The following is a 26,761-nucleotide window of genomic DNA, read 5'->3' on the forward strand; positions in this document are numbered from 1 at the left end:
TGTACAGTTATCATCACGCCATTGTCGTCGTACACTTGCCGTCGTCCCATTGTCCTTCCACCATGGTCATGCCGTCGTTACCATGCACTCATGTCATATTGTCGTCATGGTTGTTCTGTTGTTGTCATTCTAACTTCAGCATCTGACTCTCGTGACACCACTGTCATCATGGTTATCGTCACACCACTGTCATAATACCATCTTGGTCACGCTGTTCTTTTACCACCGTAGCACTTCAGTAGAATCATGCCACTGTCATACTGCCTTTGTCAATCCATCAACATCATTCTACTGTAATCATGCTGTGGTACTCCAATCATGATTATGCCACCGTTCTGATGCAACCATTGTCACTGCATTGCTGTGAGACAGCTACTGTCACGCATCCATTGTCATACCGACATGGTGGTTGTGCCGTTATTATTCCAGCTTCATCATCTGTTTGTCATCATCATATCATCCCCATGTAGTCGTCATGCTGTTGTTGTTGTACTACTTTCATCATTTAGGAATCGTCATATCGTTTTTGTTGATCCATCGAAATCATTTTTTCTTCGTCATTCCATCGTCTCCACAACATCGAGTCATACAGTAGCCGTCATCCCGCCATGCTCATGGGCGCCCTTGGCAAGGGAATGTTAAAGAGAAGTGGGACGATAGCAGAGCATGTTGTGTATAGCCAAAGCAATGGAAATCTCAGAAAGATCACTACAGATATTAAACAAATATGACTTTGTAAATGTGGTGTGTCACTACAAACTCAAACACTAATCACATTACCGTCAACAGTCATCGTGAGATGGGTTCTGTCGTAACATTTTGGAAGACAACCCAATAACAGAGTGCGATTTTCTCCAATGATGCTGCATATGTCTTCGTAAATGTTTGCCATGATGAAGCAAGGTCTTAGGATTACGAAAAAAATTAATTAAACCACTGTAACCACCTGCCTATCAACTAATTCCAAGAAATGTGAACCTTTCATTATGATGTGACATTTTTGTTATCATATAACTGTAAAAATGACCCCTCGTGCAATGTGTCAAAGTCAATTTATATGCAATGTCTGAGGCACCAACATTAAGTCAAGATACTTGGTGGAGTGAGGGTATACTGACGGTAGTCCTTGAACAGCACTTCTATGCCTGTAACATGGCTGTTTGGGTGTGTTGGTAAGACATGACAAAAGACATTCAAGCGCACAACCAGACGAGGACGGTGAAAGAAGACACACACGAACGATCGTGTGTCTTAGTCTTCTTTCACTGTCCTCATCTATGTCTGTGGTGACAAATGTGGTGCCTCACCTCCAGTGGCGATGGTGATGTTCCGCACTGGGTGACCATAGAAGGGGAAGTCGAAACTCAAGTTCACCGTCTATAAGCACAAACAAGAAGATAAAAACACAATACCTTAAGGTACTCAGTAAAATCTCTCTTCAATGTATGGAAATAAACTGCCACTCAAAGCTGAAGCAAATGGCAAATCAAGCTTAAATTATCACTCTGGCCAAGCACAGTTGCGAATCTATAAGTTGGACACCGATAATCCAGACATGCTCAGTAATTTGGACAGCTTCGCAGCAGCACCATCAATGGCCCTGCATAGACTTAACAGGTAAAGTCGACAAAAGAAAAAGACAGGACACAGCACTAACTGAATGTTTATTGCACGAGAGCAGATATATACATCACCGCAAGAAAGGAAGGGAGAAGGATGACACAAACAAATCAATCCAGCAAGATCAACTCATCTTGACTGGCTAATGCGACAAAAACAACTTGGTTGCACGTAAGTGGAAGTGCATGCAGCAATGAATCAACCACTTCTTTGCACAGGGACCTTGAAACATAAATAAGATAATCTTTTTTGTATACATTCGTTTTTTTCGGACAGTCGATAGTTCAGACTTTTTTACGTATGCCGTGGAGTACGAATTATCGGTCGTCAACTATATAACAAACTACAAACACCTGTTGTGGATTCCTACCATGATCACGGAGTAGTGCTCCACAACGCTCGCAGGTTACCAAGAAATTGGAAAGGGAATGGCCACCACTACATCTTAATTTCTGCTGGATATGCTGTCACATTGTCCTTCGCCTAACGTCTCTCAATCTTGGACAGGAACAAACCCACAAAACCGACGTCCCCTTGCAGTTCGATAAATCATGAGGACACGATAATTGAATAAATTAATTGACTTATTATCGATCAACTATTAACCCTTTCAGGGCCAATCACGTAAATATACGGCGCCACAAACAAGTCCAAAATGGTCGATACCATATATTTACAGCGGCATCTGTACGTTTAAAAGTGCACATATTTCCTAACTTTTTCTTTCCTGGCATGTGCTGCCAATATGTGGGAACACAGAATTTTTTCCTCGTGCCTCCCTCTCTCGGTTTTCGTTGCATGGCTTGTTTTAGCGCCAGTTTGCTCCGGCGCACGCATTGGTGCTCGCGCAGGTGGGCAACAGTTTGGGTTTTGTTCCACGGGCAGTTTCAGCATCTTGCGCTCACAAAACTGATGGCTATCTCGTTACTAATCGCTCAAAGGGCGACTGCCTGTTTCTCGCTTGTTTAGTGCTCACAGGGGTGCGCATAAGAAGGGCGCCGCCGAGCATGCGTATCCTTTTCTTTTCTTTATTTTTTTTTTGGAGACTGGGGAAAACTAATTGCCTCTGGTTGGCGATAAGATGAAAACAGGCGGAAGTTTGTCACATGTTTTGCTTTTTTGACGGGCACACAAACACACAGTTTTCTTGAGCGCACTCGCCTAGGCAGTTCGATTACACTATGGACGTAAATATTAGTGTAAGAGCAGGAACATTTGAGACTTGCAAAGTATTCTAGTGTGCGCATTTTTTAAGCCTTGAACTATGTGTGTAACGATGTATCAAATTCTAATTCTTATAAGTTTATTTCCTTTTTTATTGTTGTTATTCATGAATAAACAGTACATATATACCAACGCAAAATATGTTTTTCTCACTTTATGGTCACTCTAGAAAAATTGCGGTAAATTTTTTTTCGAAATAGGTTCCTCAGGAAAATTGGAACGTGCAAATTAAAAGAATTGACCCTGGGCGGTCGCATATGTCGAAAAAAATCGACTCTGAAAGGGTTATCGATAAATAAATCAGACTCAATAAATCGTGAAGATAAATCGTGAGGTGGCTTGAAAAAAGTTTCAAGCCATGACTTCTATCTTGTCACTCTCACGCTTTTCACAGACAAAATATTTTGCCATCATCAGTGCCTCGAACTAATTTTGCAACAAACTCATGAAAGGTGAGAGGCATAAAGTGTGGGGAAATTCTTTTTTACACGTTAGAAGTTTTCATAAATGTCTCCAATGAGAATGATACTCTCCTGCTTCACTTTGTACGCCTATCTTGTCAAGTTGTACTTTCGACAGAGACAATTGCTGTACAAAAAGTTTGCAGTGGCCATTGCAGCCTTGCATTTCAAATCATCTTGAGCGACCAACCAAAGTACTGCTGGACGAGATAAACTTGGAGTTCTACTGGAAGTGTGAAGCACTAATAGTAACAGCTTAGATGACTAGGGAGACCTGTCAGTCACAAATCTTCCCTTTTCCTTGATTTCATTTCAGGCCTCAACAGTGTTTTGCCCACTTTTTCCTCTCCGGGCTGTCTCATTTCGTTTGGGTGGACAGTGTACTCTGGCAAACTGAAATACTATAAGAAGCCTCTGCACAAGGCCCTTGGCATTGGTAATTATGAAAAAAAGTCGCAGTTTCACCTGAAAGGCGAAGTATCAATTGCTATAGCAAATTATTAGACAGCTATACGAAGTAAAGATAGTAGTTTTACCGGCCATAGTAATTGCAAACGTTTACTTACTAGCAACATTAGCAAGCATAGTGTCTGCATGCCCAGGCAAACGTGAACACATCTCACTCAATGACCGCACACACTCGGTGTCAAAACGCTAGCATGAGGAAGCACAGCAGCAAGCAAATTGACCTTCGTGCTGCCTCTTGCTACAATGCTAACCAAGCTGCAAGAACACAGTGCACACGAAGTTATGAGCCCTTGGCACACCTATACTCTGTACTCATCACAAATCACTTTCAATATAGAGCTCGCGTGGCCGCACTCAGCCGCTGGCAGAGTGGAATGACGCCTTCAGAACAAATAACTGAAACGTTTTCCATTATTTCGGTTAAAATTGACAGTCGATGCTTGGCACTAGTAGACATACACTTGGAAATGATGCCAAGCAACTTACGGCTGCCCGTCGGTGCGACACAGAAAGCATGTCATGGGTGATGACATGCTCACTGGGCAGCGCGTCCATGTCTGTCCAAAGGCTCCGCACAGTTGCTGGGTCCATGTAGAAAGTGGTGTTGTAATAGTCATGGTGATCCTGCAAGCAGAAGGCAGGGCAGACCATGTTTTCATGACAATGCAGAGAATAAAGTGTAGCCCAAACAGCAAGTGTTAACACAGCAAACACTACTTAACCCTTTGGTAGAGTGTGACATCTCACTTTGCAAGGCAAAGACACTGAGCTGTAGCGGTGAAATAATATAGTAAAATATAACTATATAGTCGAGCCCACATATAATGACCTCAGAGCAGTTTTCCGGCTTCTACAAATAGTTTAATAATATTTGGGGTTTTACGTGCCAAAACCACTTTCTGATTATGAGGCACGCCGTAGTGGAGGACTCCGGAAATTTCGACCACCTGGGGTTCTTTAACGTGCACCTAAATCTAAGCACACAGGTGTTTTCGCATTTCGCCCCCATCGAAATGCGGCCGCCGTGGCCGGGATTCGATCCCGTGACCTCGTGCTCAGCAGCCCAACACCATAGCCACTGAGCAACCACGGCGGGTTACAAATAGTTTCTCAACAATCAAAAGGAGTCTATGAGAGAAGTGCCCAATTATAATGACACAGTGCCCTGCTCTGTTCAGTTACAACGAATGGAATGTAGCGTAGAGTGGCAGTTCCTCGACGAGCAGGGAAAGGTATGACGAGACGGGGATTGCCCAATGTCTGCCGAATTGTCTGCCTGCAGCTTCATAGCTCACTTAAGCATTTTGTAAATGCCAGAGGCTTTATCTACAACTGCACCTACAGCTTGAAAAACTTGTACAGTACTGTTGTCAAGTGAAAACTACTTAAGCGGAGCTAACCAATGCATGCCAGTAAATGTAGGGCACGTCATTTTTGCATTCATCATACTTGCACGGTTCTAATGTGCCCCAGAGTCCAACGTGCACCCAAATGTTGCGCGCTTAAGAAAATAAAATTGCACCTGAACGTAATGTGTGCCCTATTACAACGAAGACCTCACAACCTCAGCTACGCAGTGCTACTGCAGCCCTCAAAAAGCGCACCCACTTAACCACAACAAAGGTTTTTTATCAGCTGGTCCTGCAGCGTGCTTCTTCCCAAAAGGAGAGAGCATTAAGTAAATGCGGCCACATGCACGAAGCTTACTAAACTTTATCGCTGTGTATGTAACGGCCACTCAATTTATCACAAGACGTATCAAAAGAAGGCATGCGAGCTGAAAAATGCCAGATTTGACTGTGCACACTGTAGCACTTGTCTCATCTGTAAATTTTTCTGAAAGAAGCAATTTTACAGGCTGGTCTATGTGTTTCGTGCTTTCGAGGCTGTTGTGGCACTTGAGAGAGACAGTAGTATACTGTGCACGAAGCTTATGAGATCACGAGGCCACGCTTGCTGAAGTTTGAGCACAAACACTGGATGAATGGACGTCAACACAAAAGGGCACACGGTTGCTTTGACAGGAAAGGAGGCGACCGGCAGCATTAGAGTCCGTCTGCTTGGGGAGCAATTGGTACTGGCATTGCGGGCAGAAACTCTAGAGGTTGTCTTTGTGTCCACCCATTCACGAACGAATAAAATGAGAGATGCAGAATTTTCACAGCAGGAAAACTTTCTTTAAATGAGCTTTCATAGTGAAAGCGGTGCATCAACACAGTCATCTGCACTTCATTGGCCACAGATATTAAGCAAACAAGGAGGTTTATCGAGCTATCACTTATAGATACTACTATCACTTTCAGAAAATTTTGCGTGACTCAGCACTGGACTTGTTAAAATATGCCGCAGAGAGCGTTTCTGACACTCTGTACAGAAAGTGAGCTTGGCATAGCGCCAGTAATGCTGGTACATGTGCACGATGACCGATTCGCTAAGAGTTGAGCGAAATCTCATGCAAGCGATAGCATCTTCATAAGTGATCATAGTCTAGAACAGAAATAACCCACGGCACACTTTAAGAAAATGTGCTCTGCCGGCTATGATGATAGGCTGTTGCCAAGGCCGCGAACGCTGTTTTCATTTCTCATTCCGTTGTAATGAGCAGGCAATTTTCACTCATTTTTCCAGAAAACATCTGCACATTTGATTCGTGCAAATAAGCAAGGTGTCTCTTCTGCACCTTGCCGAGTTCTAAATCGTTCATTTTGAAAGAAAGAAGTATAATGAACTTCTGATACAGTGGTCATATTTTGCGCAATGAAGGCGTTCAATGTATTCCGAGCTAATCGTACGGGTGCTTTCATAAGGCTATGTTTCTGTATTTAATGTGAAGCTGTTCAGTTAAATTTTGAATTTATCAATAAGGCAGGACACTTGCTCTGGCTATTTACTTCCTCTTCCACTTGAGCTATTTTGTCAGGGCTGCAGGGCCTTAGGGTCCTTCTCAGTTCCTCAGAGTTGCAGTGTGCTGGGTGGTGCAACACTGCATTTGTGTAGAGGGAGCACTGACAAATATTTTCGAAGTTCTAGAAACTATACCACACACTTCTTGCACGTAAAACAATAAGATTTAGCAAGCACGAGGGCTGGGATACATAAGATATCTTAATTTAATACTAAAGCTGTCTGAAAATGCCTCCCTGGCATCATTGGCATTATCACATTGCCATGACAGAGCAATATTTAATTAAATTGTGGGGTTTTACATGCCAAAACCACTTTTCGATTATGAGGCACGCCGTAGTGGAGGACTCCGTAAATTTCGACCACCTGGGGTTCTTTAATGTGCACCTAAACCTAAGTACACGGGCGTATTCGCATTTCGCCCCCATCGAAATGCAGCCGCCGTGGCCTGGATTCGATCCCGCGACCTCGTGCTCAGCAGCCTAACACCATAGCCACTGAGCAATCACGGCGAGTCAGAGGAATATTTGTTGATGCCACGTAGAAATAAGTAAAGTGATGATGATGTTGCTAACTAAAAACACACAAGACAGCTGAACACCTGTCTCTCGATACCATGTGTCTCTAGCCATCACTGCAAGGGAGGGTGAACATAGCATACCATCATGACTCGTACACCTTATGGGCACCAAAACTAAAGCTGATTTGTAGAAAGCAATATAGTAAGAACATGTTAATTTAACCCTCATTTGGAAAATTTGATAATTCAGACTAGCCGTCCAATCCTGGCAAGTATATCCATTATTTATTGGCATCAAACTCTCATTCATTCACAAATATTTGGCTGTGCACCAGTAAATTTAGACGCTCCCAGAATGTGCACTGAGAGCCACAGTTGAGCGACGCAAATACAAAAGTGGCATCTGGTATCGTGGCTGTGCTGCAAAGAAACCAGCGAGGTGAGAATTGCAGCTGCCGCGATGATGTGCAAAACAAAAATGGGGGTTGCAGATTTTTTACGTAAATCGAGTCAAAAATTAAATGTCAGTATTCATTTAGCAAGCTAGCCCAAGATGAAGCAGTTCATTTTACCTCGATTATTATCTCCTGAGAGCCAATTCACGACATAATGGCTTTTCAGATCAATTTCTACTGTTGACTACAGTCAATCCCAGATATATCGAACTCAAAGGGGATCGCTAAATAGTTCGATATATCGATAATTCGAAATATAAAATATATATGTCAAAAGCTTCTCTAACAACTCCACACATCTCAAGCCAGTTTCCCAATGTCGTGACTAACGGGAACTTACCAATCTGTGCCTCCAAGGCGCATAAAAAAAACAACACAGCGCGATGACTAGAGCACTTTATTTTGGAGGAAAAAAATCTGACATTTGCTTGCTTTTTCTTCTGCACCATGAAGTTCATTAACCTGTCCTCAAGCTTGTTGACAGTGTCCAAATGCGAAAGGCCAGCTCCTTCCATTGTGCCCCAACAGCGGCGAATGACTCTGAAAGCTGATGCAAGTTCAGCTGCAGTGCATGGTGGTTGGTCCTCTTCATCGGAACCTTCGCCGCTGCTCGAGCGTGCAGCCTCGTCACCCATGATGTCAGCCACAATCTCCGCATCAGCGCGATCCGCTATAGCTTGCACACCATCGTCAGCGCTGAAGAAATCGCGTGCTGTAACGCCGCCTGGGATGGCGCCTGGGAATGCCGAGAGCTCGTGAAATTCACTGTCCAGGCATCCAGCGTCAGCATCTTCACTGTCAAGACATCCGTCGTCTGCAGCTACCACAAAGCCTGCTTTGCGGAAGCAGTTCACAATTGTGCTTTTCTTGACGTCGTTCCAAGCCTCAGCCAAGCAACCAGCATGGCTCCGGAACACATGCCAAAAGCGGAAAGAAAAACGCACTGCACCACATGAATCTCAAGCCTTCACGTTGGCCTCGTGAATAAAATGAACAAAGCGAATCGAAGGACGCACCGCTCCGCATCTCTGCACTACCACAAGCCGAAGCTGCACTGACCTCGTTCGTCTCGCTGCGCCAGCCAACCAAAACACAGGAAACGGGCACCTGCGGTCAGCATGGTTTCTCCCTCCCGCTTCCCCAGGGTGTCTACCAAGTTTACATTTCCAAATTCCCTGAGTTTTCCAGGTTTTCCCTGAGTGCCTTTGCCCATTCCCCTGAGTGATGCAGAACTATGTTTTATGTAAAGACGGGCTGAAACCATATTGCCTGATGCTGTCACTCTCGAGTAAGCACATGAAAAAAATTAAAAAGCGACTTAATCCAATTTGAATACTAAGGAGTAGTGTTTATGTTATTCAAAAAGAGAATAGAAGGCAGGGGTTAGTAAAATGCACAGCAAATAAAGTGTCTTCGAAAAAAATTGCAAATAAGTCGGACATTCACAAATACAAATAAAAAGGAGATGCACATAGAAGCAAATATATTCAAAGATGAGCTATTTCTATCAACTGACAGCAAGCTCAGTGGTATGAGGCCCGAACTCTGTCACAATTGAGATTCTCTCTCAACCGCTCGTAAGTCAACCTCAACTGTCCTGACATACTCTCAGCCCGCGCACGACGCCTGAGTGTTGTGTTTCACTGCTTTAAAGAGTTTATTTTGGTTTGGATGCGGGACACCTGCATCTCGGCATCAGCCAAAACTGTGTTTTTTGAGCTCAAGCTCCTTCAAAACGGCAGCAGCAAGCTTCCTTTCCTGTTTATTCCTCAATGCCTACATCATTTCTGTTCTTGTCCTCCTTCTGCCACTCGTTCGCCCCAAGGACCATTTGAAGCATCCTGTTCAGTTGCACAGTCCACGGCCAATTTTTAGAACTCCCTAGGGGTCGCGAAAACATTCGAAAAGTCGGCCAGTTGGAAAAAAGTAAATGCGTGTCATTTACTGCCCTTAGGGGCTCAAACCGCCACAGGCACGTTCGAAAACGCTCTGAAGGCCTGTCGGTACACATATTAGGCATATCGGCGCTCGTACTGTGACAGGAAATACCGGGTGCACGTGTGTATAATTAAGGAATACATACTGTTTTCCGTGGCAATAGCCCCTTCCCACGCTTGTTATGCTTCACTGCAATACTTTTGCGTATGCTTCACCATGTAACGTTTCTGTGCAGAGGCGAAGCTGACTTTCGGGAACCGGCATTATGCAACGCACCGTGTTTTCTAAGTTTCTGAGCCAATCGCGAGGACCACAAAAGCGGTGTCCGTGCCATTGCTGACAGCAGCTAATTCTTTCAATAAAAAACTCGGCACCCAAGGGCAAGAAGCTTCATAGCGAACGTCGAAGCAGTTAGGCCTAGCGTTGCCGCAGTGGTGGCAACAGCTGCCAGCGAATCTGCGTGCGAGAGTGCCGGTTTGAGGTGGCGAAGTAATCAAAATGGCAGCGGTGGTACCTTTGATTATTGCCGTTTCGGACCTGCGGTCACGGCAAAACGTCCGGAAAATCGGACGGCAAAGGGTTCTTGCGTCCGAAATTTCACACGTTCTGATACGTTGACTATGGGGTACATGGCGGTGCCGCGAAGCCGTCCAAATTATCGGGAATCCGGAAAGTCGGTCGTTGACTGCACACTGGCAACTCATCCAGCCGACGACAGGGCGTCAAAGACGATTCATTGCAATTCCTGTCTGTTTCTCGAGCCAGCATTACCGCGACTTCGACCCTTCCAATAAAATTGCCGCTAATTTTCCCTGATAGAGGCCCAAATTCCCTGAGTTTTCCCTGACTTTTTCCAGACTACTCAAAATCCCTGAGAATTCCCGGTTTTCCCGGGTGGTAGACACCCTGTTCCTTTTCACACCCAATCGCACTCCAAGTGCTCCTCATCATGTGCCATTTACCCACGCGCCCCTTTCTCAGAGTGCGGGGCGGCACGCGTGAGATCGGGGGAACATCGCGAGAGCTTCGCGAGGAGAAGCACACTTGCGGGGGTGGGATGCGATGGGAGAAGGGCACTTGCAGGGGTGGGGTATGGTGAGAGAAGCGCACTTGCTGGGGCGCAGCTCAGCATGGAGTTCGATACATCGATATGACGGTGCACGGGAATTCCATAAACGCAAGCAATACCACGATACTCTTACATGGGATTCCCAAGGGGATTTTTCAACTGTTAGATATGGGCAATAATTCGATATATCCGGGTTCGATATATTAAGGATCGACTCTATTATGAAATTCTTCCTCTTTAAATATAGTCGCCAACTGATTTTTTCGGACTCCGAAAATTTAGACATGCTCGATTATTCGGTCTGCTTCGCTGTACCGCCATTCTCCACATAGACCATAATGTATAACAACTGCCGAAAGTTCGGACAACTTGCAACTGCTCGTCTGATTTTTCAGATACTCCTTGAGCCAACTCGATCGAGAGCACCATGCACCGACTCTGACCCGTGCATGGTTCGACTTGCTGAACGCCATTTTTGTTTTGAATGAAGCCTCCTTTCTGCCCCATGAAGTGGCGCTACTGCAAATCGCCACTCATCATCGTTTCTGCCTGGTTCGTGGCCACAGCAGTTCCGGTCTCAGCTTAGTAAGCCATGCCAAAACAATCCAGCAGCTGGTTTGTTTTTAAATGCACAACGCTGCGAGTAGGCCACGTTTTTCGTTTGTGCGACTGGTGTCGGCGTGACGGCGTGGTAATGTTTGCGTTGTGTGCTGCGCCGAGGTTGCAGTGATCCAACGCGGCATACGGAAACATCATCTCATCTGACAGTTTCACGGGTGCTGACACTGCTGTACTGACATGCGCAGAACTCGAGGATGGCGAGATCATTCGTCAGGTTTCTGCTTCACCGCCGGACGATGACTCTGAGTTGGAAGATGACGCACCATGTGCTACGCTGCCGTCGCATTCGGAGTGTGTACAAGCAGTGACCGCTTTCAGCCGCCTATAGTGACCGTACGACCCTCTCCGAGATTCAGGCTTATCTGATTGCGTGTAAACAGAACAGCGTGCAATGGCTCATTCACGATTTCTTCAAGCCTACTGCCGAGCCCGAATAAGTGCGTGAAAATAAAGGATTTCTTTCTTTTTCTCTGCTTTTTCGGACACCTGTTTATTCAGACATTTCCGCAGTCCCCGTAAGGTCCGAATAAACGGTCGGCGATTGTAGCATGGTTAAATGGCGACAGCCACATCTCTCTGAATGTGGAAAAAGCAATTCTCTTCAGGTTTGAAGAATTAAAAAGTGTTTTTAATTTGCATAATCACAGCAACAAATACTACATAAGTGTTTGACAGGTTTGCACGTTAGTACTTCTTGAATTGTCCCCCCTCCCCCATACGCCCCATCATCTCTGAGTATTCGAAACGTACTTCACAGATGCTTTTCATCGTGTGTGATAATACAGCAATACAGAATCACAAATTAGTGTCAAGGTTCTGAAAATCAGGAGGCAAAATATGCTTTTACCACGGTTGTGAGTGTATCGAGCTTCCACTACTGTGTGAATTCTACACTGTTGCATCCAAATTAGTTTTGAATAAGATTAAAGCCAACATCTATCAAAATGTACAGAAATGCCAGGGAGTCCTAGGAGGGTCAGGAAACCAAATCCAAGTTCCTAACAGCTCAGCTTATCTTCAAATTCAGCTTTAAGAGTAGGCCTATTGTATAGTAATTCTCCAGTACCCACAGTTAGGTTAAAATCACTAACTGCTCATCAGGTGTAAGTGGCACCAATGCGAAAGGGCAACTCCGGTGTTACTTTCCCCATATTATGATACTCTCATTTCCAAGTGGCAATGACAGTCGTGCCACTGGTAGGGTGGTTCAATTTGCTTATAAACTCATCAATAATTTTAACCAATAAACGAGGTACCGATAATGAAACAGGTAGCTGCTTCATGTGAAGTCATGACGAGTCAATGACGTCAGGCCCTACATTGAAGTAATGTAAACTCGCAGTACATGTGGCGCTAATGCCAGAAAAGCAAAGCTGATGATGTTTCCTGATGACACAGGGAACTTCGAACAAGACAGAGATGATGTCAGCCTTAGTATGAGCGCTAAAGGATCATCATTTGCTTTTGGCCAGCCGCCGCCGCGCGAGGCAGCTGACGTGCCCAAGCTCAACGCATCGTGCCGTCGCAAGAAGAGAAGCACCGGTTATAAGGTCTGTCAAAACGATGACTGTCGATCCTCGTCTCATAGAAAAAGGTGCCCGCTTCATCGTTTCTGGGCGAAGCGGATGTGTAGTCTCCGACATCACAAACACAGAGTGGCCAGTAAAAAGTCACATTCGTAGGCATGAGTTGGAAACACGCAACCAATTTTTAAAATTCATTTTCAGCAAAGCTAAATTACTTGCCGCCATATTATTAGGTGAAGAGTGCAAAAGAGAACATATATTTAAAATTTTAGTAAGGTCAGTGGACAAAAGAAAATTGCCAGAGTCCCTTAATGAAAATGCACCTTGTTCCTTCACATGCAAATTAGCTGCTGAAAAGCTATGGCAAGCACAACCTTAACAAGCAATGAACGGCAGATCAACCATCCCAGATGATTGGTTCTGGGAGCTACTCCTAATGTGTGCAACTAAAGAAACAATCAGAGGCAGACGCAGTGGGGCCAATCTGTAAGAGGGAATGCTATGAGCACTTTACCTCGCTTAGCTGCCGAATGGATCAGAAAGGATGGGCAAAAGTAAAGACATGATGCCCCCAAGTGCCCATGTCTATACAGTCGAGGCACCGACATCCTGTTACAGCCCTCCTCCCCTTGAATTTCCCAAACAGCACTACGTCCCCTGTTCCTCATGTCACATAGTAAAGCACAGTGAGCCACATACCCTGCTGAGCAAGAAGAATGCTGAGATGCCTGAAGCATGAATTTGGCAGCCTTGATGCCATGAGTCGGCATATGAAGGTTTATTGCTCAGTTGCCTGCTCCTAAGCTCATGCACTACACGACACCTGTGGTAAGCAGATATTTCGCCTTCACTGCCTTGGCTGTGTGCAACACTGGGTAACACTGCTAGGGCTAATCTTGTAAAACACAGGAATAGCTGAGAAAGTGGGTTGGAGGATGGCTGCCGCAGTAGCTGAATTGGCACACCTAATGCCGAAGGTGCGGGTTTGGTCCCTGCCAGTGGCTAGTTATCTTTTCATCCACTTTCATTTACCTTTACCTTACTATTTCTACATTTCAATTAGGCGTAATTACCTACCTTTATGCTTTCTCTGGCTTCATTGCCTTCTACTTCGTATGGTTAACACAGGGAAGGTGAGAGATCGAAATTCAAGGCAATGACTAACTTTTTATATGCTGTGTCGAGGAAAGCATATGTCGCCTTGCAAAAGACAAGTCTACTTGTCGAAACGTTGGCTCCCACTTTTACCTCGTTCTCGTTATGCACTTTCTATGGTTGTCACATACACTAAGACTTGGTGGCTGATTTCTGTTTGATACTCTTGCTTACAGCAAGAATAGCACTGGAGTGTGCTGCATATGAAACCGAATGTACCCGCATGAGTGACTGATCCAAGATAACGGCTTCAGCAGGTGTTTGGCTCTCACCGTCTGGTTCTGGTATCCCGGTGGCAGTGTCACATTGCCCGATTCAACCAGGCTCTCCAGCTCCTCTTCACTGAGGAAGGATGTCACCAGGGGTGTCACCTGAGTCGTCGACACATTGCCTGCCTCAGCACTGGCATGCACAACTGCGGGCACAGCAGGGGCACTAGGGGGCACAGCAGGGGATTCAGTGGTAGCATTAGGCACCAGATGCTGCTGCGGTGCCGGCTGTGGAACAGCTGTGGTCAGTGGGACTCCAGCGGCTTGTGCCGGAACTGCGGTCGGCACCATGCCTTCGACTACTGAAGATTCCTTCTTGGACAGCTCTGGCGTTTTTACGAAGGGTGCCTTGGTAGGCATCTTTTTGTTGTCCAGCGTCGGCTTCTTGGTGACTTCAGTGGCACCGGAGCCCCGCCGGACACGGTGGAGCGGCACGATGTCCTCACGTGACATTTTCGCAGCACCACCACCAGACACATCATAATGCACGGCTGCAAAAGGAACAAACATTGCTTGTTAAAGCTTTGCCATCACTGGGCTGCAAAAATGACTTAGACGAAAGAAAAAAAGAAAAACAGCTGAATTATAATAAAAAGCTCAATACTGCAATGCAGCTAAAAACTTCCACTCAATGCAAAAATTCATGTCCTTCTGTTGCTGTATGTAAATACAGGCTATACCTTTAAGAGCCCTTGTCCATTTCTTGAAAAAGCTTTAACTAATGAGGGCAGGTAACATCCTATCTTCACAAACTAATACAGCATCTGACACCCATTTTGTTTTAAATTCGCAACTGAAAAATGTTTGTGCTCTTTGGAGCTGCACGTGCCTGTTTTTTGATGCACGTATATCATATAACAAATTTCAATCAATCAATAAATCACAATTTTGTTTCCAGAAAGATAGTTGGGTGAAAACCAGGCAAAATGTGGCCAGTGGCAGCCGGCCACATTTGGCCAGCTGCCACACAAGGCAGCATGCGCAGGCATGTATGCATAGCAAACATGCGGTGGAGGAAAAGAACAAGTACAATTAACTAGCATATACATACATACATATACATACATACATATATACATACATACATATATACATATATATATACATATATATATATACATATATATATATATACATATATATATATATATACATATACATATATACATATATATATATATACATATACATATATACATATATATATATATATATACATATATATACATATATATATATATATATACATATATATACATATATATATATATATATATACATATATATATATATATATATATACATATATATATACATATATACATATATATACATATACATATATATATATACATATATATATATACATATATATATATACATATATATACATATACATATATATATATACATATATATACATATACATATATATATATATATACATATATATATATACATATATATATATACATATATATATATACATATATATATATATACATATATATATATACATATATATATATACATATATATATATATACATATATATATATATACATATATATAGGCATGATTGCACCCCATACAAGTGCATGTAAAAAGGTGCACAGAAAGAATCGCACTATCTTTTTCAGTAAAATATTTTAAGCACACTCTCCCAGACTTTTCTGAACATGCCTGCTAGGTGTTGCTGTCTTGCCCAATAGCTCACAATTTGAAAAAAAATTTGAATTATGTGCCTGAGGGGGTATCGAACCTTGGTCCCCCTGAACAGCGGCCCAATGTTGTAACCCCGATCGCACATATACTTCTACCGTGCCAATTCCGACTACTGTATTTATCTGAATCTAATGTGCAACTTTCTTCCAAGAGAATGGGTCCAAAACTTGCCTGCACGTTACAATCAGATACGAAACCAAAATGAATTCATAGCACTGGCAACAGCCATTCACCAGAGCCGTCAGATGCAGAATCAGCGACAGAGCACGTTTTTACCAAAGTGGCTGCTAGTATGGTGCTCGACTATGCCCTGGAGAGGTATTCTTGGCCAATAACTTTCAGAGATACCATCACTTCTGCCAGATTTCACGTGACTTGGCATCGAATGAGTCAGCGTAATCGGTCCATAGCATTTCTGGTGCTTAAAGTCCCCAGACAAAAAAAATGTACAAGGTAGCAACAGTCACTGTTCTTTGCACCCTCCTCCTCACTCTCGCACTTACTCTCTTTTTTCAACGTCATTTGAGCCTTTGATTGGCACATCGTTTTCACGTGATGTGCTAAGGTGATATCTATTATATTGCTAAAGGTTCAAAACTAATGCGCATACGCTAAACATCTGGTCGGATGTTTGCCGGAAGAAAAGGCGTAGTTCGTAGACAAGACATAGGACAATGTTTTAGAGTGCGCTATGGCATCTGGCATAAGAAAGTACACGGCGCTGTAATAATCTGCGTGAGAAGCTCCTTCCAGCTCTGTAAAAGTTACTGGGGCCTCGGACAACGAGGAACGCAAATGCATCAAAATTTTTTCATCTGCGTTTTGCTGCCTGCTACCGACTGGTGTCGTGTCCCAAGTGCCCGCAATGTCCGTCATTGCGCAACATGAAATGGGGCATGGTAGCTGACATATGAATTATACTCAACTTCTGCAAGCACCCGCATTTCCATATCTTGCATACTTGCCTCTGCTAAACGCCACTTAGAGTATACTTCATTGAAGGCAAGGTCTTTTTTTTGTTCATTTAATTTTTTTTAGAGTGAAACGCCACCCACGTTGGAGCCCCGAAACAGTTGTATGGCCTCACCAGGCCCTCATTGTGAACACACAGCCAGATGCCACAGTCGGTGATGTAGCACAACAAATGTTCTTGCACTATAACATAGGCCGCGTTTACTTGAATGCTGGGGCTTTGTCTGATTTGCAGTGCATTTTTTCTGAGCAGTTCCTTCAGGTTTGCTCAGCCGACAACAGGGGCAAACATCCTTCTGAATATGCTCACCCACGCTGCATCGTCTGCTCGGCATCTAGTTGGCATTTCACCGTCATCGCATACCGTACAATGTCAGAGTAGAGAATAATAATGCAATCAACCATTAGGCTTTTAAAGCGTTCCACCTCGTCAACGCATCATCAGCTGTGTTGCCATCTGCTAGGTTAATTTAAAACCTCTTTTGTACCTTGGCATCATCTGTGTAGGCCTAAAAGAGCAAAAGAAAGCTGATCTGAATAACGATGCCAAATTATATCTAACGTGCTGCCTTCAGCATGAAGTGAGGCTAAGCTATGGCTGATTTCATATTTTATTTCTTGCCGTCAGAGTGGAGAGAAAGTAACGTTCGTGAATTTAGATCAAAGCAGGCGCATGCAAGGCGCCACGGTTAGTGGTATAAAATATAAAACATGCACAACGTCGCTAGTTGAGCATCATGCATTATGCTTTTTCCTATACTGTACCTTATACTTTTAACTATGCAACTGCTTCTATCAAAACATACATGTTTATATTCTGCGTGATAACTCACACCAAACATTCCCTTTTTTATGCATGCCCTCATTAGTTTTTACCCTTCTCAGGGGGCATTCCAGTGCAGTTCGGGGTGGAAGAAACCAGCAGGAAAGGAGAAGTGGAGCTACCTTGAAAACTTGTTTTATCTAGGGACCTTATGGCTGCTCTAACAAGCTCACCATCTGCGCACAGTGCCAGGAACGCTGTCGGCCATATACTTCATCAAATCCAATGCAGTCTCTTGTAAAAGTGACAGCAATATATGAAGTAATCATTCGAGAATACCATTCCTGTGTGGTTGATATTTGTGGCCAATGGCTCACAAATGGCAACGACAATGCGCCGCTTTCATTATGAAAGCTCAATAAAAAAAACATCCGTCTGTGAGGGTAAATTCTGCACATGTCACTTTTAATAATCACGCACGTGGGGGCATACGATATCTTTATGTTCAAAAATCGGCAGCATGTTATATGGGTGTCCTATGGTGCATTTTTGATCGCGATCGGGCCCAGTTGGGATTGAATATTTGGGTCACGATTGGCTTTTTTTCTCAAGCTACGGGAGGGAGCCAATTGCAGTTAAGAATTGCAATCCAGATTGGAGATGCCCTGTGACACCAGTATAATATTCAGGTGCACTTTTATTTATTTATTATTATTATTATTATTATTATTTCTTTTTTTTCTTTAGGCCCTCGGAAATAGCGTGTGCGTTACATTCAGGGGACAGTTCGAACCAGGTAAATATGATAGCTCTCTGGAAGTGATTGTGGTGTGTTACATTGTGTGTACTAGTGCATGAGACCACATGCACACGCCAGTTTCCCTTATGCTAAAGACACAGGAATGAAATTCGACATATTTATAGCATTTGATTAACCACTTCATGAAAGCTTCACTAGGTTCCAAGATGTGCGTCGCATCTGCAATTTTTTGCTTTCTAATGCCGCCAAGATAAAAGAATGACAAAACCCTTTGTCACAACGAACCAACAGGGGGAAGGGGCTGTTGCATATTTTGAATGAGCCATGTGGTAGAGAGTTTGGAAGCTAATGTAATATGGTTGCAAGTTTTATGTAATTTCTTTTTATGTGTCTCTTTGCCCCTGACGACAAACATATCACATACACACATCCTTTCATATGAAACAGCTCAAGTGTAAAGTGCCAGTCAGCTCATACCCTGCCAACTACAGCCAGCAAACAACCAACAAGGCAGTCATTCCCCGGGAGCTTTAATGATTTTTGCATGCTTCAGATAGGCCACTTCTGTAGACTACGAGTAATAAATGTAACTAAAAAAAATAAAAGAGTGTTACATCCTGGCATAATCGGAGAACATCGCACAGCTTGCACAGCTTCGTCACTAAGCACTCCCTTCAACAGGCAGACGTCTCGTGCAACGTTTCCTGCATGGTGCAATGGGGTCTGCCTGCGTTTCCTGCTGTGAATTACATGGCACAGCTTGCAGCATGTGTGTGTGCTTGCTCTTTGACAAGCTTTATGCTCTGCTTTTGTCTGTGTCCACTTACAGAGAAAGCTTTACAGGCAAGAAACTTCTGCAGCACCAAATGCAGGAGGTAGCTTTTACCATAGGCCATTTTCCCACTGAAATGAATGTGAAAAGCACTTGGCGCAGGAGATGTGTACTAGAACACAAGGACTGAGTGAGAGCACACAAAGACCCATAGGAAAAGCCCACCCCTTGCTCAATATGCAATACCAACTCGCCCAAGAAGCTGCACTGCTAAGTGAAACATGGAAATGTACCAATTTTACAACCGCTGTAACAATCAATCTGAGTAAGATATGTCGCCTCTGAAACGAATGGGCTACAATATACAGGGTGTCCCAGCTAACTTTAGCCAAGGTTTAAATATATGCAAAGGACTCTAAACGGATGCAACCAATGCGTGTTATTGGCTATTGTATAGAGCAAGTCACACTATTTCTTGTATTTTGCTTAACTGCATAAAAGATCAACTTGAATTAACGAACTAAACAATTATTAACTCTAGGCCAGAAGTTTCAATGGGAAAGTTGTAGAGCATTCCAGGAACAACTTCCTATTTGTTATGTCACAATTTCTTCTGTGCTTCAAATAAAGTCTGCGAAATATGAAAGAAGGCATGTAATATGCACGCTTGCGTGCCGCGATTGCAGTGCTCTCAAACATGCCGCACATCAAGGAATATAACTTTTAGCCTGATGTCCAGCCTGATCCGCTTATCACTATTATGAAGTACCACGAAGAAAGCATATCACTAAATCATCCAGTCAACGCCTGCGCCGCTGCCCTGTCACTTTTGAAGTGGCAGCATGTGTTGTTTGTTCATAAGTGGCAGGTTTGAGAGCACTGCAATCGCAGCGCACAAGCGGACAAGTCACATACTTTTTTTTCACATTATGCAAGATTTCTTTAGGACACAGAAAAAAATTATTACGTAACGAGTAGGAAGCTAGAAGCTGCTAAATTAGATGTTACTGTAAGCACTCTACAACTTTTTCATAGGAAGTTTTGCCCTAAAGTTAATCGAAAGTGGCTCATTAAGCTTGACTAATTACGCAATCAAGCGGAATAAAAAGACGTGTTGCTTGCGCCATACAATAGCCAACCATGTACGTCCGGTCACATACTCCTATAGGGCTTGGGCACATTTTCTAACCTTGGTGAAAGTTAGCTGGGACCCCCTGTATATTGCTGTTAGGAGTTTGTTTTGTACACTTTGTACTGGTGTAAGAATGTCCACAGGAAAGTGGCATCTTGCAAATCACCGTAGCTCAACAGTCAACAAAACATTCCATGTGCTTCTTTTCACAACATTGCTTTGTGGCTTCTCTGCTAAACTTTTCAAAAGACCAAAGAGTTTGTTGCATGTGCTGAAGACTATTGGCTGCTCCAGCTTGCTCTGCTGGTTTCCACCTGTAGTGGGAGACATGATGAATATAGGGAGCAACTGTGACACTTCAGTATAGATTGTTTCATTGTTCAGTCACTTCATGGCTACCAGAAAATACAGAAAATGCTCAGCAATGACTACAGCAATACTTGGAGGATTGTTTGGACCTGTTTATTTTATTGATGCACCATATTAATATGATGATATATATCCAAATAAGTCGCAAAGGATAAACACTGGTCAAGTGCTCCACCATGTGGATGATTAGTTTCTTTTATTGCACTAATGAGCCAGGCAATCAGCAACTTGTTGACAAATCTGACATGTTTCACTCAAAAATGAAGCAACTTGTTTCGATTTAGGAGCTTACCAATGATGATAGATTTATTTTCCTGACATGCAATCATCGTTTTGAAAAGCATGCTTTCCTTCATGGCAGACTAGTTGGACTGACATGACTATGTGTGCTCCAGTGCATACGGATGAAGGATGGGAAGACATGGTGAATTGCACCCTTTCTGCTAAGACCGTTTAATGATTTGGAAGTGGCAGTTGTGGCAGTTGTGCAACGCCTAAACTCTGTGCTTGTACTTTCAGGAGCCACAACACCATAACCCTGCTCGGGCCCTCTTGGCTTTGGATTTATCAAGTTTTCAACTGCTGAATTCTGGGTGCGACGGGCGAGCTTGTGTGGGCTGAGCACATGCTGCAAATTCCTCGACGGTCACAGCTGCACAACTGCGTGAAACAGCTCCGTTCTACCTCAAAGGGCACATAAGGAAGCTTCAGCAGTCTCTCAGATAATTTGGCAGAGGCAGTTGCGGCAGTTGCATGTGCAATGCCTAAACTCTGCGCTTGTACTTTCAGGTTGGTTATTTGCATTTTGTTTTAGCTGTTTCAACTTTATTTAGCTGCAACTGTTGCCAATGTTTGTTTTATTTGCCGCTTTTACCTTAGTTCATTTTTTTCTTGCTAGTCCACACCTTTGTTACGTCATACCTACGTGTCAAGAACTTGCCAAAAAATATTGGAACAGCTAGAACGACATTTCATGGACAGGATGGAATCTCTTATGTTAGAAATGGGCTCTAACCTCAAATTGAAAGACTTTGGTCTGTCTAAATATGCCTCGCTTCACAAAAGCATTGACTTTATGAGCAACCTGTTTGATGAGTTCAGAACTAGGCAGGGTGAAATGATGGCTTCAAACAAGGCCCTGTTGGCCCAAAATGACATGCTTTGGAAACCTGTTGCTGGTTTTGGAGGAATATTCTAGACTAAACAACATTGAAGTTAAAGGAATTCGTCTGACAAAGAGGGAGGATTGCCAAGCCATTCTGAAGCATATGGGCGATGTCATTGAGTGCCCTTTATCTGAATCTGACACTGAGACTGTGTTCCATCCAAATAATCCGATCAACATTTTAAGTGGTCACTTTGTTTCAAGAGACAAGAAAAATGAATTTGTAAACAGGGCCTGCAAGGCCCAGCTCCGAGTGAGCCACCTTGGGTTTTCTGGCACTAACGACACGGCTGTTTCCGTGAACAAAGATCTGACAATCGGTAATAAAATACTGTTTGCAAAGGCACTTGCTCTGAAGAAGGCAAAGAAGTGGCAGTGCCTCTGGACTGAGAACAGCCAGATCAAAGCACGAAAAACCAGTGCTAGCAGGGTGTTCAGAACTTCAGCAGAGTCGGATCAGTGCACATTCACGTAAGAACCTTTCATGCCGATTACACATGCCAGATCGCTTTCTCATCACAATGTCCTTTACGTATTCGTGTAAACTTCATTTTTTACTTAGCCACAATAATTGTTCATTGATTAACTTTAATGCATGCAATCTATAAAAGAATAACGAAGGGATCGATAAAGTTCTGTCTTCACTTGATCATGATTTCTCTTTCATTTGTGTTTCTGGAATGTGGCTTTCTAGTGATGACAGTAATGTGCATCGGTTTCGTTCTTACAGTGCTGAATATTGTCACCGTTTAAACAGTAGGCATGGCGGTGCTGCTATCTTTGTTTCTCCCCGCATCAGTTACACTTGCAGAAATTATTTAAGCTTTCATGTTGACTGCTGTGAAAGGTACGGGTGGAAACTAATGAGCCCCTTGAGCCATGCAGTACTAAATGCTTTGTTCTGGGTTGTGTTTATAGGTCACCAGCTTCTAAAATTTCCGATTTCCTCCATGCTCTTGATAACATACTTAACAAGTTACTGTCCAAAAATAAGAACGTAATGATTGTGGGACATATGAAGATCAACCTGCTGGATGTTAATTCTAGCTTGTATTATAGCCTACACCGACTGCTTTAGTGGGTATGGCTTTGAATCCCTCATCACATCACCTGCACGATGCATTGGTGAGGGCTCTCATTCACAAAGCAATCGTGTTTTAACAAACCTAGACGTTCCCGTTATTGCAGGCATTGTTAACATTGACCTCACTGATCACTTTCCAATTTTTGTAGTTTTCGAAACTTGTTTGGCTAACATTGTCACTTCTTGTTTCACTAAAGTATTTAACACAGATAAATTCCTTCCTACCATTAACTCCACTGACTGGTCAGATCTCAATTTTATTGAATACTCAGTAGAGGCTCTTAGTTTTTTTGCAATTTGTTCACTAATGCAGACAGTACTTGCTCTAGAATTGTGAAATGTAAAAATTGATTTAAATGCTCTAAAAATCACTGGATGACAGATCGTCTACTAAAGAGCTCGCAGAAAACATAACTTGTACAAGAAAACTAAAAGACAACCGTTCAACTGTTTTCTGCTAAAACGGTACAGAAAATATCGTAACGTTCTTAACACGACCCTCTGAGAAGTCAAAAGGTGTTACTATGAAACAGCGTCCTTGTAGAATAAGAACAACCTTAAAAAGCAATGGCAGCTGCTTAATGACTTCTTGAACAGCGACCTGCCTACGTTTATCCCTAAAATTGCACATGGCAACGATACGTTTTGTCGGCCTCCTCAGATAGGAAATACTTTTTCAGATCATTTTGCATTACCTAAGAGAAGTGCGTAAAGAACATTTCAACGAAAAATAGACTGCCTGAGCATTTTTCCTTCATCCCATCACGCCACATGAAGTGATTTCTACTACACTGAATCTTCGTAACACAAGTCCAGAATTAAATGGTATCTCAGTATGCCCCCTAAAACTAGTCGTGATGCATTTGCGAGCCTCTGAGCGTAGTATTTAACGTCATCTTTAAATCTGGTGATTTTCTGTCATTGCTAAAACGTTCAAAGGTAATTCCAGTTTTTATGAAAGGTAATCAGGAATTATTATCAAGTTACTGTCCAATTCCTGTTCTTTCTTCTTTATGTAAAATAACTGAAAAATTATTCTTGATCAGATTAACCTAGTAATTGGAAAATTTTGATATATTTAAGCCCTGCCAGTTCGGTGTTTCGTCTCGAAGCTCAACTACTTCCTCTACTTTGTGTAACTGACTTTATTAAGAATAGTCTTGAGAATAATCAATTCATCGTTTCCATTTTCTGAGACCTTACTAAGGCATATGACACTATTAATCACATGATTTTATTTCATAAAAGTGAAGACTATGGAATAACTGGCCCCGCTCTAGCCTTTTTAAAAAGTTGTTTGTTGGGTAGGAAATTTATTGTATATGCGTGTGAAACGTTTTCCCATTCTAAAAAGCTCAACTAAGGGGTACCACAGGGCTCAATACAGGGGCCTTTGCTTTTTTTTTTGTTTACATTAATGATATGCCAGAGGTCACAGACTTAAGTCATTATGTTCTGTATGCTTACGATACAACTATACCTATAGCTGATAAGTATCTCTTCTCTACTAATCAAATTAAATAAGACTCTTGGCTACTTAATGAAGTTGTGCAACGAAAATTATCTAATCATTAATCCATATAAAACAAAATCCCTAGTCTTCTATTTGCACCAAAAGTAGCTAATTATTACTCCTTCATTAAACTTAGACAACCATTTTATTCCCATTAGTAATTCATTTTCATTTCTAGGTGTTATCCCTGACAGCCATCTCAAGTTTCACCTGCACATCAACCATGTCAAGCAGAAGTGCGTTTTTGGTAACCGTGCGCTTATCAAGGCACGGCACTACTTTTTTTATTGTGCTTTGTTTTCGCTATACTTCGCATTCATTCGCACATTAACAATGGATTAATCGTTTGGGGCAATACATATATAAGTTATTTGTTATCAGTCCAACATACGCAAAATCAAGCAGTATGTATCATCACCAACAGTTCACCTCGTTCAAATGCTACCGGCCGACTTGAGCAGCACAAAATTTTATGTGTAAAAAAGTTATTCAACTACAATTTAGCAATAATGTTTTATAAATTGCTCGATTTTCTATTGACTTTTCCATACATTTAAAGTAGCTCCTTTAAGAATACCAACTCCAGTAAGTTCGCTTCTAATTATAATTTTTTGTTGTGATCAGTTCACGCATCTACACTTGCTACCATTACACTCTGCAATCATTTTCCTGGTTCACTTATGATATGGCCCACATTTATTTGTTTCAAAGCTTCGTGAAAAGGACTCTGCTAACCTGATAAGTTTCTCTAATAAATATTTGTATTTTCAAGTAGATACTATTACTTCTGCCTCGGACCCCATTACATGTTTTTTTCTTTTGATTGCAATGTTGACACTGCGTCACATCCTCTCTTCTTGTTCATTCTTGCTTGTTCTTCTACCTTTAAAATTGCCGGTGACAACTTCACGTTTGATCAATTCTGGATATTGTAAATAGTAAACAGCTACTTTTGCTTACATGATCGGCCATGACATTGAAATTGCTGATACAGCGGAAAGCATTGCACCGGATGCACATATATAGAACTGTGTATGTTGAGCGAGATAAGAGCTGCACTATAGGCATCGCAGGCAGTTTTAACTGGAGGAAAACTTGGCAAGTGCGCCTCGAATGATAAATTGTTTTGTCTAAACCGAAACAGCGCGAATTGGTAGGCTGCATGAAAGAGAGACATTCTTATTGAATGACAGGAAGTTATTCGGCATATATCTGGCGATCACTCAGGAAATTGTTGTTGTGGAACGACGAGTCGGTTCTGATGTACTTCGCTATAAAAACGCGCGAGATAGTGTCGAGCAGCCTATATTGGCTTTTGTGTGTGTATATATATATCAATTCTAAATATTGTAACGCAGTTTGTCGTGTGCGTATCATGGACACGCATGCTTATATCGCCTTCCGTTTCCCTACCACGGTTGCGCTTTAAAACCAACAGCGCGCGCATGCGATCCCATAGATGAGATGAATACATATATATAGAAAAGTATCAGTCATAGCTCTCGTAGTATAGCCTTCTGAGCCGTTTCCCTTTTCTTTTTCTTCTCTTTGTTTTTTTTTTCTTTGAAAGAAGTCCTATTAGGGTTATTATAATTACACGAAGGTATTTCGCCCTCGCCAGCAGCAGTACTTGAGATAGCTATTCCGGCGGCTAGCTTCCCACGCTATGCGTGGCGCCCCCGCACCTGTTTAAGCTTTTTCCTAGACGCTAGAGCTACACAATATCCGCGCAACCTTGAGCGATCGGAAAGCGCGTTTTCCACCCTGGGCCGACGGAGAGGGGAGATTTCGTTCCGGCCGCGAAGCTCTCTACATCTCAGTAAGCTGCCTCGCGGTGGTCTCGTGCTGAAGATGCCCTCTCGGTGAGCGCATATTTCCCTCCTCATCTTTTAAGAGATTCAATACATACAAGCATTTGTCTCGCAAACCAGATTTATTTCAAGGGAATTTCCCACGTCTAATTTCTCTCGTCGTATACGAGTGCTGATTGCCGTGTTATAGTTTGTTAACGAAGCTTCCCCTCAAGTCTAAATATTTTAAGGCAGTTTTCCTAGTGTATAAAGCCGCTCGAGTTCACGCTGCTCCTCTGGCGGCCATTTTTCAAAGAAATTATGCCTTCCAACCACTCAGAATCAGCAAAAATCGACTGCCGCGGACAACATCAGTCCCTTTCCACATAAGTATGAGGCTCGGAGCAGGAGCTTTGGCGCTTGAAAGTAACCGTTGGCTTGACGAACCAACCGACTGAGCTACCTTTGCGGGCAACATTGAAGGAT

The 26,761-nt window shown here is 42.8% G+C and overlaps 1 protein-coding gene across 1 annotated transcript in view; it reads right to left on the reverse strand.

Moving 5' to 3' along the window:
* l(1)G0289 (plexin domain containing lethal (1) G0289) overlaps positions 1-26,761 on the reverse strand; it is a 97,839-nt gene that overhangs the window by 60,674 nt on the left and 10,404 nt on the right. Inside the window, exons 2-4 of the mRNA XM_075682536.1 lie at positions 14,234-14,721; positions 4,260-4,397; positions 1,308-1,377 (exon numbers count right to left, since the gene is read on the reverse strand). Coding sequence (XP_075538651.1) covers positions 1,308-1,377; positions 4,260-4,397; positions 14,234-14,721 — 696 coding nt within the window. The remainder of the gene's footprint in view (positions 1-1,307; positions 1,378-4,259; positions 4,398-14,233; positions 14,722-26,761) is intronic.

This window comes from Dermacentor variabilis, chromosome 2 (assembly GCF_050947875.1).
Source record: "Dermacentor variabilis isolate Ectoservices chromosome 2, ASM5094787v1, whole genome shotgun sequence".
In the NCBI taxonomy this organism is placed as follows: Eukaryota; Metazoa; Arthropoda; class Arachnida; order Ixodida; family Ixodidae; genus Dermacentor; species Dermacentor variabilis.